Source organism: Leptinotarsa decemlineata, unplaced genomic scaffold, assembly GCF_025532065.1.
Source record: "Leptinotarsa decemlineata unplaced genomic scaffold, Ldec_3_MD MMD2_P_RNA_scaffold_5, whole genome shotgun sequence".
In the NCBI taxonomy this organism is placed as follows: Eukaryota; Metazoa; Arthropoda; class Insecta; order Coleoptera; family Chrysomelidae; genus Leptinotarsa; species Leptinotarsa decemlineata.
In genome coordinates this window covers 5812832-5828269 of record NW_027412532.1, presented here as the reverse complement: position 1 = coordinate 5828269, position 15438 = coordinate 5812832, and the positions used below count along the sequence as shown (strand labels likewise).

The following is a 15438-nucleotide window of genomic DNA, read 5'->3' as shown; positions in this document are numbered from 1 at the left end:
TAGCTGTTTCAGGAGGACTTTCTTTCAGTTTGTGTTTGAAAGTTACTTCTTTGCATGATCTACATCCATGTATAAAAAAGAACTGGTCCAAGAACAATTTCCTGAGGAACGCCAATAGTGACTTCTTGTGGGGTACTCAACTGTTCATCAATTTTAACTCTTTGTAATTTATTTGCTTAATAGTTCTGCGAGATATCTAGTGTCTTATCTCGCACTCCATATGTATATAATTTTTCTATTAGTAGACTATGGGATACGGTGTCAAATGCTTTGGCCAAATCAAGGAATATAGTTAAACACTTCCTCGACTTGTTCAATGGCATCGACAGCCTTTTCAACAAGGTCCATAATAGCATTTTTAGTGCATAATTTATTCAGAAAGCCGAATTGATGTTTAGTTATGACGGAATGTTGATCAAAGAATGATAATAATGCATTGTTCGAAAATGTTTGCAGAGATAATTCAGGAAAATCAATTAACTCTAAAACTATAAATGATATCAAAAACTTGTATAGTACTGAGCAAAATTTTATAGAAACAAGTGTCCCATTACTGAACCGTTTTCAGAAGGATTATATTTGAAATGCGTCTGGTTAAATGAACTAATCTCGGAGATTTCCATATGAATATACAATAGGCGTGGCGCTTTTCAATTTTTTTTTCTTCTTCTTATTTGAGCAATTCGATATGCAGCAGTAATTCAAACGCTCCCACTCGACGATAATGATCGGCTTCATGTTCTCTGACGCAAACCGTCTAAGCAAGCTTTATGGATATTTTTTTCAAAGAACCCACAGACATAGTGTTTTCAGCTTTGTTCGCTTTGTACGCTATATATTAAAGCTCCCATCTGGCAGTTAATCTGACACTTGAGATGACCAGAAAATGTGTTACACTGAATTCTGGAATAATGTGATATAATAAAATCGAAGCTGACAGTAGTAGCACATTCAGCTAATGAATGTCAAGTATGGTGAAAGTATTAATAAATCTTCAATTTTATGTACGTTTCTAATTGCTCTACAAGTCACCTAGAAGAATGACGAGGGAGGTTTAAAAATTTTCTGACCTAACAAAGATACAAGATATTTTTCCAATTTTTTTTTTCAACATAGTCTCGTTTTAGCTCTCCTCACTTCTTCCAGCGATACTACCATCTTTATAACACGTCCAAATAGTGATGGCCTCTTCATTTGACGAAAATATCTGTCCTCTGAGCGCAAATTTTAGATGAAGGAACAAAAAAAGTCGCTTGGGGCTCGATCTGGTGAATGAAGCGGATCGTCAAGTAGTTCAAACATTATCTTCTTTTTCTGCAAATGTGGCAATTGGGATGAAACTAACCAGGTTCAATTCAATGCCACACAAACCCAGGCAACGGTTTTCTCCAAACAGATAACTGTCTCCGAATCGAATATAATAATGTCAAGACAGACAAGTCCGCTTTCTGCTTCGATAAGTTTGTTGGGAGTAAAAATGGACAACAATATGTCTTGGCACAATCATGTCGCTGGAATTGCAAAGGCTGCTTCTCAAAAGCTTGGAACACTGTTCCGAACCAGAAAACTGTACACACCGCAGCAACTTTTGATGCTTAATGAACCTCAGATCAGACCTTCTTTGGAGTATTGCTCTCATGTATGGAAATCCGCCCCTAAGCATTTCATTCAGAAAAGAGCCACCCGCCTGATTGGAGACGCGAATATCACTTGCAACCTTGACAGTCTTGAATATCGAAGAAAGTTTGGAGATCGGTCTCTCTTCTATAGACACTTTCACGGAAAGTGTTCAAGTGAGTTAGCACATTTGATTCCACCAAGAGCGGCACATAACAAAAATACGCCCGTGGGTTGGGTTACCAATCGGGCGCGTCCCCAGGTGGCGGTTAGGGGAACGGCTAGGAGACTGGAGGCCCTGTCCAGGAAGCCAATGTGGCCTTACGGACGGGATTACCGTACTCCTGGTCAGTGGCAGAAATAAGTAGGGTGAGGGGAACTAAAACTCCCTGAAAGCCTTTGCCGCAGGGTGATATGCGGTTATGAACGATCCCCTTGGGGAACTGGGCGAAACCTCATTGTAATCTGCCTACCTCTGGTAATACGGGGCTTTGCCAGAGGTGACCAACTCTTCCCTTGCCACTCGTGGGAACACACATGAATGAAACAATCACAAACACAGAAACAGCATAAACAAAAACCAATTCCGAAGCTGGACAAGACGTAAGCGCATTTGCGGCGCCGAGGCCAAAAGGAGAAAGAGAGCAAAAGAGACAGGAGTGGCAGCAACTATAAGTGCACCCTCCTCCTCCTCCCCTACTCCACCTTCAACAGCAAGAGCACTTCCTGCGGCGAGCGCCAAGAGCTCCGCCTTGAATGAAGGCAGGGAACCGGATGCCCCTGCAGGAAAGCTCCCTCACTTGTGCACCTCCACGGAGGAAACCTCAAGAAGGTTGAAGAATGTCGCTGCACCTTCCAAAACCTTCGCGGAGGCCACCGTGAGACACCTCAAGGTAACCAAAGAGATTTGTGTTCGGCGAGTGTTGGCCTACACCTGCCAATATAAAGAAGATGTCTCTTAGTGGCCTGTCAGCCTTCCTGGAAAAGACAGGATGGACGATGACCTAGGAGGACAACTCCTCGGGAGGGTGTACAATGGGTAAGTGCTGTGGGTCTACACTCACCCTCCCTACTCTACAGATACAGATAACAAAAATACGCGACGGACTGTGGCTGCCCATCGTTTTGAGGTCCAACTCAGTACACCTCGATCTTCACTATTTAAGAACTCTTTCATCTGGAGAACTGCGTTTATGTGGAATAAACTTCCTGAGAACGTTTTTCCAAAAGAATTTAATCTCCAGCGATTCAAATAAAACGTGAATCGCTACTTTCGCACAGGCAAAGCTCTTTAAGCGTATTAAGGATTTTCCTGTAGTGCTTTAAAAGCAGAGGTTTGCAATGTAAGAAAAAATGTTTTCGTATAATGATGAAAAAGTGGAATCAAAAAGCGTTTTTTTCCTAAAAATTATATTCCCTTAAAATATACCCAATTCAGTTTAGCTTGAAATGTTCAGATGTAACAACCAGTGGCGTAGCGAGGGGGGTCCAAGACCCCCCCGAAATTTCAAAACATATTAAAAAATAAATTAAACACAGAGCAGGTGAAAGAAAGAAAAGTTATCATTACTCTTGTCTACAAACATCAAATTATTTGAGCTCGACCACTCGGGTAGTGTAATGGCTGTGTTTGTATAGCTGGCCGAATTTCGACTGGTCTGTCACAGTAAGTCTAGTTCGCACGCCAGCCGCTAGTGGAAATAGGAGATTACTGCTATAACTTGAAGCATTATTTTGTTAAATTTATTTATGTAATCTTAAATGTTATAAATATATTTTAAATATTGCTCAACACTGTTGTTTCTCTAGCCTTACTCATTTATTGGAAAGAGTTTGAAGCTCTGGACAAACTTGAAGTTATATTATATTTATGTTCATTTGGATAAAACACAATTAATTTGCTTCATCATACAAGAAATAAAAACATTGAAAAATTATGAATATAAAAAAGATTGCCTTGAAATAATAGAGGAGCCCAGGCGGGGATTTCGGGATTTACTAAAGCGCGGCAGATTAATATACAGGGGGATACCTTGAGCCCCATATATAAGGCCGCCTGTGAGGGATAAAGGATCAGATTTGTTAAAAAAAATGATCATCAGAAATTCTCGAGCGCGTCAGATTAAGGTAGGGTGAGTTAATTACCTGCTAAAAAGTGTATATTCCAGTAATCTGACAATTTGAGAGTGACTTAAGAAAGGGGAGGGCAGCAAAGTTGTAAAAAAATAACGTCATTTCGACATTCTCGAGCGTAGCTGATTTTTTTTTATTTTGAAGGAGAGAATTCAAGGATAACGAAAAATATATAATCTGACGATTTCCGCAAGCCGAAATAACAAAAATTCGTCGATAAAGTTTAATGCGTGCAGCTGTGTGATACCTATATTTTCCTCTCCGAGTTTCTATTCCTCTATTCTCTATTCACTTTTTCTCTATCTATTACTCTCTCACTCTGTCCCCACTCTGAATTTTGTTGCCATGACGCCATTACATCTGATCACAGAGACTCGTTCGTGATGAAGATGAAGATTAATTAATTAATTGATGGATGTAGCCGTTACTACGTGGTGGGAAATCATAATGAAGAAAAGAGAAATTGAACTTTCTATGTTTTTTACTACTTTCATTTGTAACTAACATTACTGCAGTTTCAAACTTATACAATATGTAAGTTTGAAAATGTCCTTATACGACGAAACTGCAATACAAATAAAAGTGGTAAAAAACATAGTAAGTTTCATTTCTCTTTTATTCATTAATTAATAAATTGATTATAAAAAATTAAATTTTTTTGAGCATTTTTTTGAATAATTATTTTCTTATAAATACAAGTATTTTACTTAAAAAACATACATTTATTTATTTGCATGCTATTTCCTGAGCCTTTCAAATAATTAGGTTCAATGAATTGAAGAAAAATTACAAAAAAAAATTTGTTTTTGTCAGATTAAGCGAATCCCTCTAGATAATCGTCAGATTATGAGACAGCACGTCTAAAACATAAAGATGAACCATATATATCTTAATCTGACGCGCTTGAGTACTTCAAAATGACGAATTTTTTTTGCACATCATAATAATGGCCGCGAGTTTGCGTCAGATCGAAATCGTCAGATTATTGAATGAGAGCTATTTTTTTGTTGCACTGAATACCCCCTTAGAAAATCTGACGCGCTCGATGAATTTTTTTTCTTTCCACTTTCAACCTTTATGTACAACCACCCACATCATGAAAACGATCAGATTGACATACCAACATTACTAAATATACGTAGGACATTGATGCTATCAATATCTGACGCGCTCGAGTGTATGTTCAAACAGTATTTTTTACATATTTAAAAATCTATAGCCACTTTCCCCACCGATGAAAAGGTATATATTATATAACATTTTTTTCTTCTAAGCTTTGCAACCTAATATGTCTCAATGACGCTCGAGTAAATCCCCATTTTGCATCGTGGGCTCCCCTGCTAAAATATGAAGTTTTTTCGATTGTGAAAAGTGTTAAAATTAGTTTAAAACTCTCTATTTAGTACCCTATGACGAAGTATTGAATTCATGTATGTAACGTAAAACGTTATAAATATATTTCAACTATTGCTCCCACACTGTTGTTTCTCTAGCCTTACTCATTTATTTGAAAGAGTTTGAAGTTCTGGACAAACTTCAACACTATATTTATAATGAAAAGAGAAATAAAAATTTCTGTTTTTCACCACTTTTATTTGTAACTAACGTTACTGCAGTTTCGTCCTATACGGACATTCTCAAACTTATACAATAAACTCAAACTATATTTATGTTTATTTGGATAAAACACAATTACTTTGCTTCATCATAAAAGAAATATAAATATTGAAAAATCATGAAATTAAATAAGATTTCTTCAAAATAGAGAAATCATCTAATAATAATTCTAAAATACAAATCATGAAATTATTAAACAACAAAAATTAATTGACGCTCCGGGGCGACTTCATTGATTCCAGTGGCGTATTTGCTTTTACAGCTGCAGGGAAACCAGGAAAAACCCACAGTACCATATCAAATGAAGATCTTGATCTGCCTATATCCTCTCTCTCATAGAACAAAATGTAGGGTGTCTCCAGAGGCTCCATTAAATGGGGAATGTTCCTCGATTTGGGTTATTACAGCAAATGCAAGTTTGAACAAAATAAAGTTGAGTTTAATTCATGAGTTTTTCAAATTCACTTCGAAAAATATTCAAATTGATGTTTCAAATGTTGGGTTTTGATTTTTGAAGGGATTTGTTTCTAATTCACATATTGGCAACGGCGCCTATATCAAGTTGAAATAATCTATACGTACCTAGATATGCTACTTTAAAAAAGGAAAATTATCTTTATAAATCAACAATTGAAGCAAAATATAAATTATAGTTCAATACCACTTCCACAAGCCACATAAACAACAGTTGTTTTGTTATTTATTTATATAGAGGAAGATAGGTTAGGTCATATGTCACAGAATGTCTCGGAACTCGGAACAAGTAAAACAAGTAAACAAGTAAACAGAACAGCACGCCTCTGAAATATGTCATCTTTGTTTGTCTCATACAGGTAACAGATTCATTGTCCTTTATTAGCTATACCCGATGTTGCCAAATGGTGAACTAGAAACGAATTACTTTAAACGTTGAATGCCTTATTTCATTCCTGTTTTTTTAAGTATTTAAATGTTTTTTTAAGAAAAAGGTTGAAATAATAAGTTTAAAATGCGTTGTTTGCGATTATCAAAAGTGTTAAAATTAATATTTAAATATTGCTGGAGTTTTTTCCCAACACCAAATTGTTATTTTCAACACCTCAAATCAACTCCAGTAATATTCATTACTACACCAAAGGTTCCAAACAGTGCATCATAAGTGTTAAAATTAGTTTAAACCCTCTATTTAGTACCCTGTTCTTCAAACGATTTCCCGGGGGTACCCCCGGACCCCCATGGTTTTGCACCCCCCCGAACGAAATTCCTGGCTACGCTACTGGAAACAACTGTAATTTGGGTGCAGTATTCAATGAGACCAGAATTTATGGTCTACATAGTTTTTTAATTTCAAATTACATATCAAAAAACGATTAATTATTATGTCGTTGTGTTTCTTAGTTTGGATCATATCCTGCAAAGTTTTGGAGAAATTCTGTCATTTATTGCCCAAAGTTTTCTTTTCGTTGTGTTGGACACATATTTTGAGTCAGTAATTTAATAAAATATAAAATTACGATAGTGGTTGACATCTTGAAGCTTCATTTGCTTCAACTGATTGTTGAGAAGAAATGTTATTTTATGAATGAAGACATAAAAAATTGGTCTAACAACTATCCCGATAACCACAAAATGTAAACATTGTAAACTACGTTCGCTCGTTTATCCATTAAAAGTGACCGCATAGATTCTCAATATTATTCGAATGATCGTGAGTGGCTCGGTATACATTTTAAACTGGTTTAGTAATATGATGGCATTCCTATTTCAACCCTGGCTGACTTATAATGACAGGTTTTATAACAATCTGTATGCATCTGCTTCATTGCCTTTTCTTTCGAAAGGTGACCATTTATCTTTCGAAAAACTAAACAGAACGTTTATAATAAAATATGTAAATAGAAAAATGATACATAGTATCTACGTATTCATTGTTTTGCTATTTAATTCATAACCAAATTAAAGTTAACTATATGTGACCAGTGTTATGGAACCATTTAAAATCATAGCGTAGAGAACCTCTGGTATCCAATATCGTAACTTTATGTTTGAGTAAAGTCTGTAGGAATTTTTGAAAAAATGGGATCGATATGATTGAACATGGCTTGAAATTGAATCACATTGATTCAAGTACTTGAAAACCAATCAATATGATTCATATTGAATCACATGATTGAAATACTCAAAAACTAAACAATATGACTGAGTTCTCTTGAAGATTAAATCATATGACTCAAATAGATATCAACTTTACTTCAATTCTACTTTTTCTTCTTCACTATTTTTTATTGTATTTGCTTTCCTTCGGCGCAGTAGACCAGTTTACTTCAATTCTCTGAAAAATATTAGAAATAACTCGAAAAATATGTTATTTATTTATTTATTTCATACACTATTCTACAGGATGAACCCAATTAAAGAATAGGGAGTAACAGTGGCATTTATAAATATGTACTTACATAATATTATTTGTGAATCTATATAAAAATAAATAAAAACAGAAATGTCAGTTAGTTAAGAAATGTCTTTCGATTTGCATAATCTGGCAGTTGAATATATCTAGGACATGACTAACAGAATTAGAGGTATCGCACATTGTATAAATTGGATATTTTTTCATTATATTTGTACGCGGAGTGTTGAGATAAAATGTGACACTATTCCTAGATGACCGTCTAGGAACCCAAAAATTCAACATATGTAACAGTTGAGAGCAGGTGATGATATTGTTTATGACCTTGAATAAAATAATATTTACGCCTTACCTCGAGACTACAAAAATTGTGAGTTACGTGCAATTCATAATAGGGTATTCCTACAGTAGGATAGGTTTCTTCAAGTTTAAAAGACATATATTTTAGGAAGCGCCTCTGTAAGGCTTCTAGTTGTTTTATATGAACCTGATAGTAGGGACTCCACACGACAGATGCATATTCCAGTCTAGATCGAACAAAAGTGAAATAAAGTAATTTCAATGTTGAAGCTTTTTCGAAGTCTTTTGTATTACTAACTAAGAATCCATACATGCGATAAGCTGCTGTTAGAGTAGTGTCAATATGTTTATTGAAAGAGAGGGATGAATCAAAAGTAACACCTAGATCAGTGAGTGTGTCAGGACGCTCCAGAACTTGATTGTTTATGACGTAGTTGTGTAAATTCAAGTTCGTTTTCAGTGAGTAAGACATTACATTACATTTGGATATGTTGAGAGATAGATTATTCTTCCGACACCATGTAGCAACGCGATTTAAATTCAGGGCGAGACGTTCGCAATCATCAGAACATGTTATATTGTGATAAAGTTTCAAGTCATCTGCGTTTAAAAAGAAATTGACATCAATCTCAGCTCCGATATCATTAATGAAGATATTGAACAGTAGGGGTCCTAGATTTGATCCTTGTGGTACACGAGATGTGGCTATATATTCGATAGACTTGAGGCCATTGAGTTGGGTACGACTTGAAGAGGGTAATTAATTCATTGGATAACCCAAAAGTCGAAAGCTTGTTGAGCAGGATACTATGAATTTATTTATATTCTGTTCAAATGTTTTTAGCTATTTTAAATTTATATCTTAGTACTTAATGCATGAATCTCATTCAATGTCAGATTCAGTATTCTCATTCCTCACACACAGGCACATCTTTTGTCTCGTAAGATGTATTTTATTTGTTCACTGTTCATTTCTACATGTTCATGTATATTTACTGTAAACAATTTTAAGAAAGTTAATGAATAGATATTATTATTATTCAACCACAACACTTACCATCTACTTTTCCCATAGCCAAAATACTGATAGTCTTGATAGCTGGTATAGCCCAAGCAGCCAGATGAAAATACTGCGAGTTGGCCTCTATGGCCTCATGGCCCCACTTCAATCCAGCGGCCAAAAACCACGTCAGAGTCAACACCACCCACCAAATACTTGACGCCATACTGAAAAAGTACAACACCATAAAGAGAATCGTGCACAGCTCGTACTTGGTACCCTGCGTGATGGTACTTTCAGTGATGATCCCGTGCTTGCTGGGATATGGTTCCCGACAAGCGATCACGTCACCCGCGAGAAACCCTATCACGTAGGCTATGGCGACCATCATGTAGCACACGGAGAGGAAGATGATTGGTCGTTCCGGGTAGCGAAACCTATCCGTATCTATGAGGAAGGTGCAAACTGTGAACAAGCAACTCGCGGTGCATAGTATCGCCCAGGTACCAATCCACACGCGGGAAAACTGCCTTTTGTTTTCGAAAAACATCAGGTGACACGGCGCCCCACAGTTTTTCTCAGTCTTGTCTCCCACTTTGAAGGAGTATTCCAGAACCTCAGGAACTTTGAACTGCTCAGGGCAAACGAAGCCGAAATCTTTGCCGTGGTAAGGAGACTTGAATTTAGGCACTGGATGATACGGAACAGTTTCAGTGGGAGGCGTAGGAGATACCGTGTTGTTCCCCACGCAAAGGGGTTCTGGTTGCTCGGGATCCAACCCTTTATCGGGGAACTTATCACAGTTCAAATTTTCCGGCCACGGGAACCCAAAATTCAGCATGATACCCTCGCACCCTAACTTGGAGGAGATGCATAGCGACCTACATGGAGGAAGGGGGTGGTCCAGGATGGTACACACGGGCATATACACGGAACACAAGAAGAACTGCAAGTCCGGGCTACAGTTGATCTTCACCAGGGGAAAATACTGGTGAATTTCCATGCCAGCGTCTTCCAATGTCGTATGCCCCAGCAAGTTCGGCAGGATCGTCTCGTTGTACTGGATCCCGGTGCAGAAAGGTATGTTTATTCTCTGACATTTTCCGTGAGGAGGGATTTCATCTTCGATAAAAGTATCGTGCTGCAGAGAGGAACACCCGCACATGAGTAGCGTCACCAGAACTAAACACCGCATGTTGATGCACAACACTTCACTTTTCCTGAGAGAAATGTTCATTCATTGTTTTGTTTATCCCTGCGCGTAAACGTACTTGCGCGAGTTAGCGGAGAGCGATACGAACTTCTCAATAGCACGACATAAACTGAAGCACGCCGCTTCATTGGGATTGTTCGTTTGAAATCGATTGAGTTCGGCGGTTAGGGTCGGCGTTTCTCGTTGACCAGCCGCTAAATTGAGAGATGCTTGAGGCACAGTATTTCTGTCAGGGTTGCCACAGCTACCCCGAACGGGGTATTTCTACCCCTCTCCGGATTAATTTCCCCCGCTTGCTCCCCTCAAGCAAATCTACCCCGCTACAAAAAAGTTAGGAAAGTGTGAATAATCCTCGACGAAAAAATTTGAAATTTCATATCAAATCTACCTCGACATACAAAATAAGGATTTAAGGAACAGGCAGGTATTTCACATTCAAGTGCACTTTTCTGGATCTCTAGTACTTCCTGGCAGTGCAGTGCAATTGGATTGACATTGACATATATGCTTTCACCTTTCACTTATGTCATGATTGTCAATGTCAATAATGTCACGTAATGTTGTTATGTCACTGCACTGATGTCAGTTGTCAGTATTTTATTATGTTGATCATTGTGTGTATTTTTTATGTATGAATACGAATAACGAATATATTATTTTTTGGTACTTAACCACATAAACATGGATAGGTAAGTAAATTTGTAGTACTATGGAATATTTTTTTAATTGAATCCTTTATCATTATCAGGTTTGTTTTAAGAACTTCGAAAAAAAAGGAATCAACTGGAAATCCCAAGAATAGTTTACAGAGTTTACATAATGTACCAGATTCCCTAGATGATCCACAACCAGGAACATCGAGATCTACAGATGAACAATCAGTTGATTCATCTGTAGATCTTTCGGAAATTATTGCCAAACGATATGTGGTAGAATCAGAATCTGAAAACGATGATCTTTGCCTAAGTGAAATTCTTGATGAGTCTCAAGATTCTCATCCTCATTTCAGTGGATGTGAACCAATAATTAAAAAAAAAGAAATATGGACAAAAATTCAAGGCAGAGTGGCAAACCCAATATAAATGGATCAAACAAGGAACCAAAGGAAAACCATCATGTGTGGCTTGCAACATACAAATACATTGTAACTCATATAATTTAAAAAGACATGATGCCAGCAATTCCCATAAGAAGAATATGGCTAAACTTGAAAAAACTCCAAAAATAGAAGACCTTATTACAATTGAAAAACAGAAAAGACATGAAACATTGGTGAAAACTGCTGAATTGAATATATGCATGTTCCTACATGAACATAATTTGCCATTTTTGCTGGCAGACCATCTTCAGAAGTTTTTACCTCATATTTGTCCCGATTCAGTGGTTGCAAAGTCATTGTCTTGCAGGCGTACAAAGGCAACTTATATTACAAATGAATGCTTAGCTAAACATCAGATGAAAGAATTGGCAGAAAATTTGAAAACTAAGCATTTTTCTCTTATTATAGATGAGACAACAGACATTGCCACAGAAAAATCATTAGTTTTAGTGGTTAGGTATTATGATGATACAAAAATGGCAGTACAAGACAAATTCTTTGGATTGATAAAACTAGAAGATTTTTCAGCAGAAGCCATTTTTGATACAATTGTAAACTATATAAGAAAACAATATATTCCAATGGATAATATGATTGGTTTGACAGCAGATAATGCATCAGTCATGATGGGCAAACAAACAGGTGTTCAAGCTCGATTTAGAAGAATATTACCAAATATATTTATACTAGGTTGTATATGCCACTCATTCCATCTCTGTTCGTCTGCAGCCTCCAAAAAATTACCAAAAAACTTGGAGGATTTCATTAGAGAAATTTACAACTATTTCTCAAACAGTAGCAAACGAATTGATAGGCTCAAAGAATGTCAAGTGTTCATTAATATGAAGCCCCACAAATTGCTTCACCCAGCTCAGACAAGGTGGCTTTCACTACAGGTAGATCCTTCACATCTTTATTAATACATTGAAACAATTCTTTATTTTCCAGGCAGCTGTTGATAGAGTTTTAGAAAACTGGAATCCACTAGTGATGTTTTTCACCAATGAATGTTTTGAGCAAGATTTAAACTCATGTAATAAAATACTAGAAAATCTCAATCACCCAATTTACAAAATGTACTTCAAATTTTTATCATATGTATTAGACATTGTAAACAGATTGAACCTAGAATTTCAATCTGAAAAAACAAAAATCCATTTAGTCCAAAAGAGAGTAAGAGATTTATATAGAACACTCCTTCGGAATTTCATTAAAAAGGAACACATAGATAAAACTCCAATACAAAATATTAATCCATCAAATCCCAGGTCATTCATAGAATTGGAAAAAATGTATTTGGGTGCACAGGTTGAGTTAATGATTAACGATTTTGAAGTAAATGATGTGAGAGATTTCAAGCTAAGATGTCTAGATTTTTACATTGAATTATGTACACAGATAAAGAATAGGTTTGATTTTGAAAACCCAGTTTTGAACTATGTTTCCATTTTTGATCCAAAAACAGCTGTGTCTGGTGAAATAGGCAACATAGTAAAAGATACAACCACTTTATTTCCAAACCTTGTGAGAGATATTGAACAACTCAATTCGGAATGGCGATTGCTTGGGGATATCGACCAATTCAAGCAATGTAACTTGACATCATTTGAAGAATTCTGGAATCACATTTTCAATGCAAAAAATGACCTCAATGGACCTTTATTCCCACAGCTCTGTTTGTTAGTGAAAGGAATCATATCTTTACCGCATTCTTCTGCTGCAGCAGAACGAGTTTTTTCCCAGTTGTTTTTATTGAAAACAAAAACTCGTAACAGGTTAGATGTTGATACTTGTTGCAGCATTTTACACTGTAAAGAACTAATGAACAATGAAACTTGCTATACGTGGACCCCTTCCACAGATTTATTGAAAAGGAAGTTTAGGGATTGAAACTACAGCTATTATACCTATTATGTAGTTGAAAAACGTATACTCATATATTATCATTCAGTTCCTATATATGACATGTGCTTATAAGAAGTGCTGTTTTGTTTATTTTTTTTTATATCTGTGTTTTTTTAAGAATGGCTGTTTTGTTTATTTTTTTCATATTTTTTTATTTTCATGATAAGTGATGTTTTGTTTATTTGTTTATATTTATTTTTATGAGAAGTACTGTTTTGTTTATTTTCATATAATAAATATGGTGTTTATTTTTGTATTGTAAGTATATATTCATGTTTTGAAATATATAATGTAACTTTTGTTCTTGTAATTTTCGATTTGTCCCTTCCAATATATTTATTCAAGGTCATTGTTATTAGCTTTGTTTTGGTTTTCGTCAGAACCGTCTTAGAACGATTCTGCTCATGCGCATGAGCAGTATAGTTCCAGAACGGTTCTGAGAAGTGTTATTGTTCTATGGTTCTATGTTTGAGTTCAGTGGTTTCAATAGATGCCTCTAAATATTTTTCTCGCTTCTGCTTCCTGTTTTTCAGACTACTACAATATTTCCAAAATAGTTCATTTATAACACTGACGAATAAAATACAGTTTCACAAAATCTACCCCGCTTCGACCCGATCTACCCCGCTCGTCTACCCCGATATACAAAAAGGTTGTGGCAACCCTGATTTCTGTATACTGTGCTTGAGGAAAGAATAGGAAAAGAAGGTAGTTGATCTTCGGAGAGGTTTTTAGTCGTTTTTAGATTTTTGGGAGCGTTGCATCTATTTTGAGAATTAGGATAATAAGTTCATGTTCGTGATTGAATCAAATATACTTCAATGACAAGAGGATGAAACAAGTCAACTTCATAAATCCCAAAATTAGGTGATTTATTTTATTCGACTTTTGAGGGTTGTCGTTAACGAAAAAAAACAAATTTTAACATATTTCAGAATCGCTTGCATAACTATACGAGCATCATCAGGATTTTATACGATAAATCCCAATGAGTTGAATGAGTCGAAAAGAAATACAAGTCTTTAACCTCACATATTTATGTATGTCTGCATTTATATACAGTGTGTCCGCACAGTATGGAATAAATTCAATATTTCCAAAACCAAAGGTCGTTTTACAAAAACCTGAAACACGTCGATTTTAATATTCTACATTTCACAACAAAACTTCATTATACATGGTGGTCCATATTAATTTGACGACGTCATCGGTAATTTTTTTAAATGCAACACCCTGTATTTGGTGTCAGTTTTAGATAATCCATAACGAGCTGATTCCCGAAAAGGTATGATAATTGGAGTCTTACGGATAGAATTTGAAAGATATGCGCCTAGAAAATAAATTTTATTTATATCTAATAAAAGTAGAAGTTGATTAATTATCTTATATTTTTTTCTAATTATCAATTTAACAATGGGAAAGTAATCCAGTAGTAAATACATGACTTTATTTTACATATTCAAACTGTAGTCCTTGCTGTAGTTGACAGTAACCGTGCTAACAAGTATTTCTTATTAAGTAATACTAGGCGGCTAGTTTTTTTGTTATTGTAAAATGTCATTATTTCGATTGACGTTCAGTAACTGTTAAATAGGACAGTAGTTGTTGTATTAATTCGTGAATTTTCTGTAGTATTGCTTCGAATTAATTTGAAGTAGTAATGAATTTAAGTGTAAATCAAAGAATTGAAATACTTATTATTATTGGCTATGGAAACAGATCGCGAACTTAGATGGAAGTGTGTAACTTATTTAATGAAAAATATCCAGAAAGACGCTTAACGCAGTCAGCAGTAAGTAAGATTGAAAATAAATTTCGAGAAACTGGTACAGTTGAAAATGCACGCAAATCGGGTCGTCCTTCTGTAAATAATGATACAAAACTAGATGAAGAAAAGAGAAATGAAACTTTCTATGTTTCTTATCACTTTTATTTGTAACTAACGTTGCTGCAGTTTTGTCCTATACGGACATTTTCAAACTTATACAATAAACTAACAATGATTCATTACATGTAATGTAATATATTGTATGAGTTTGAAAATGTCCGTATAGGACGAAACTGCAGCAACGTTAGTTACAAATAAAGGTGATAAGAAACATAGAAAGTTTCATTTCTCTTTTCTTCATTATGATTTCCTACCACGTAGCAACGGCTGCATCTAT

The 15438-nt window shown here is 35.6% G+C and overlaps 2 protein-coding genes across 2 annotated transcripts in view; one reads left to right on the top strand and one right to left on the bottom strand.

Annotated features, from left to right (window-relative positions):
• Window positions 1-10391, bottom strand: part of fz (frizzled class receptor) — a 258256-nt gene extending 247865 nt beyond the window's left edge. Inside the window, exon 1 of the mRNA XM_074169351.1 lies at window positions 9114-10391. Within this exon, the coding sequence (XP_074025452.1) occupies window positions 9114-10293 (1180 nt within the window). The 5' untranslated portion in view covers window positions 10294-10391. The remainder of the gene's footprint in view (window positions 1-9113) is intronic.
• Window positions 10392-10504: 113 nt separating this feature from the next.
• LOC111503289 (uncharacterized) lies at window positions 10505-13574 on the top strand. The gene is made up of 3 exons (XM_023157560.2): window positions 10505-10958; window positions 11018-12264; window positions 12317-13574. Exons 1-2 carry the CDS (start codon window positions 10951-10953, stop codon window positions 11349-11351), a joined length of 342 nt encoding a protein of 113 aa, XP_023013328.2. The 5' UTR covers window positions 10505-10950; the 3' UTR covers window positions 11352-12264; window positions 12317-13574.
• Window positions 13575-15438: the final 1864 nt, after the last annotated feature.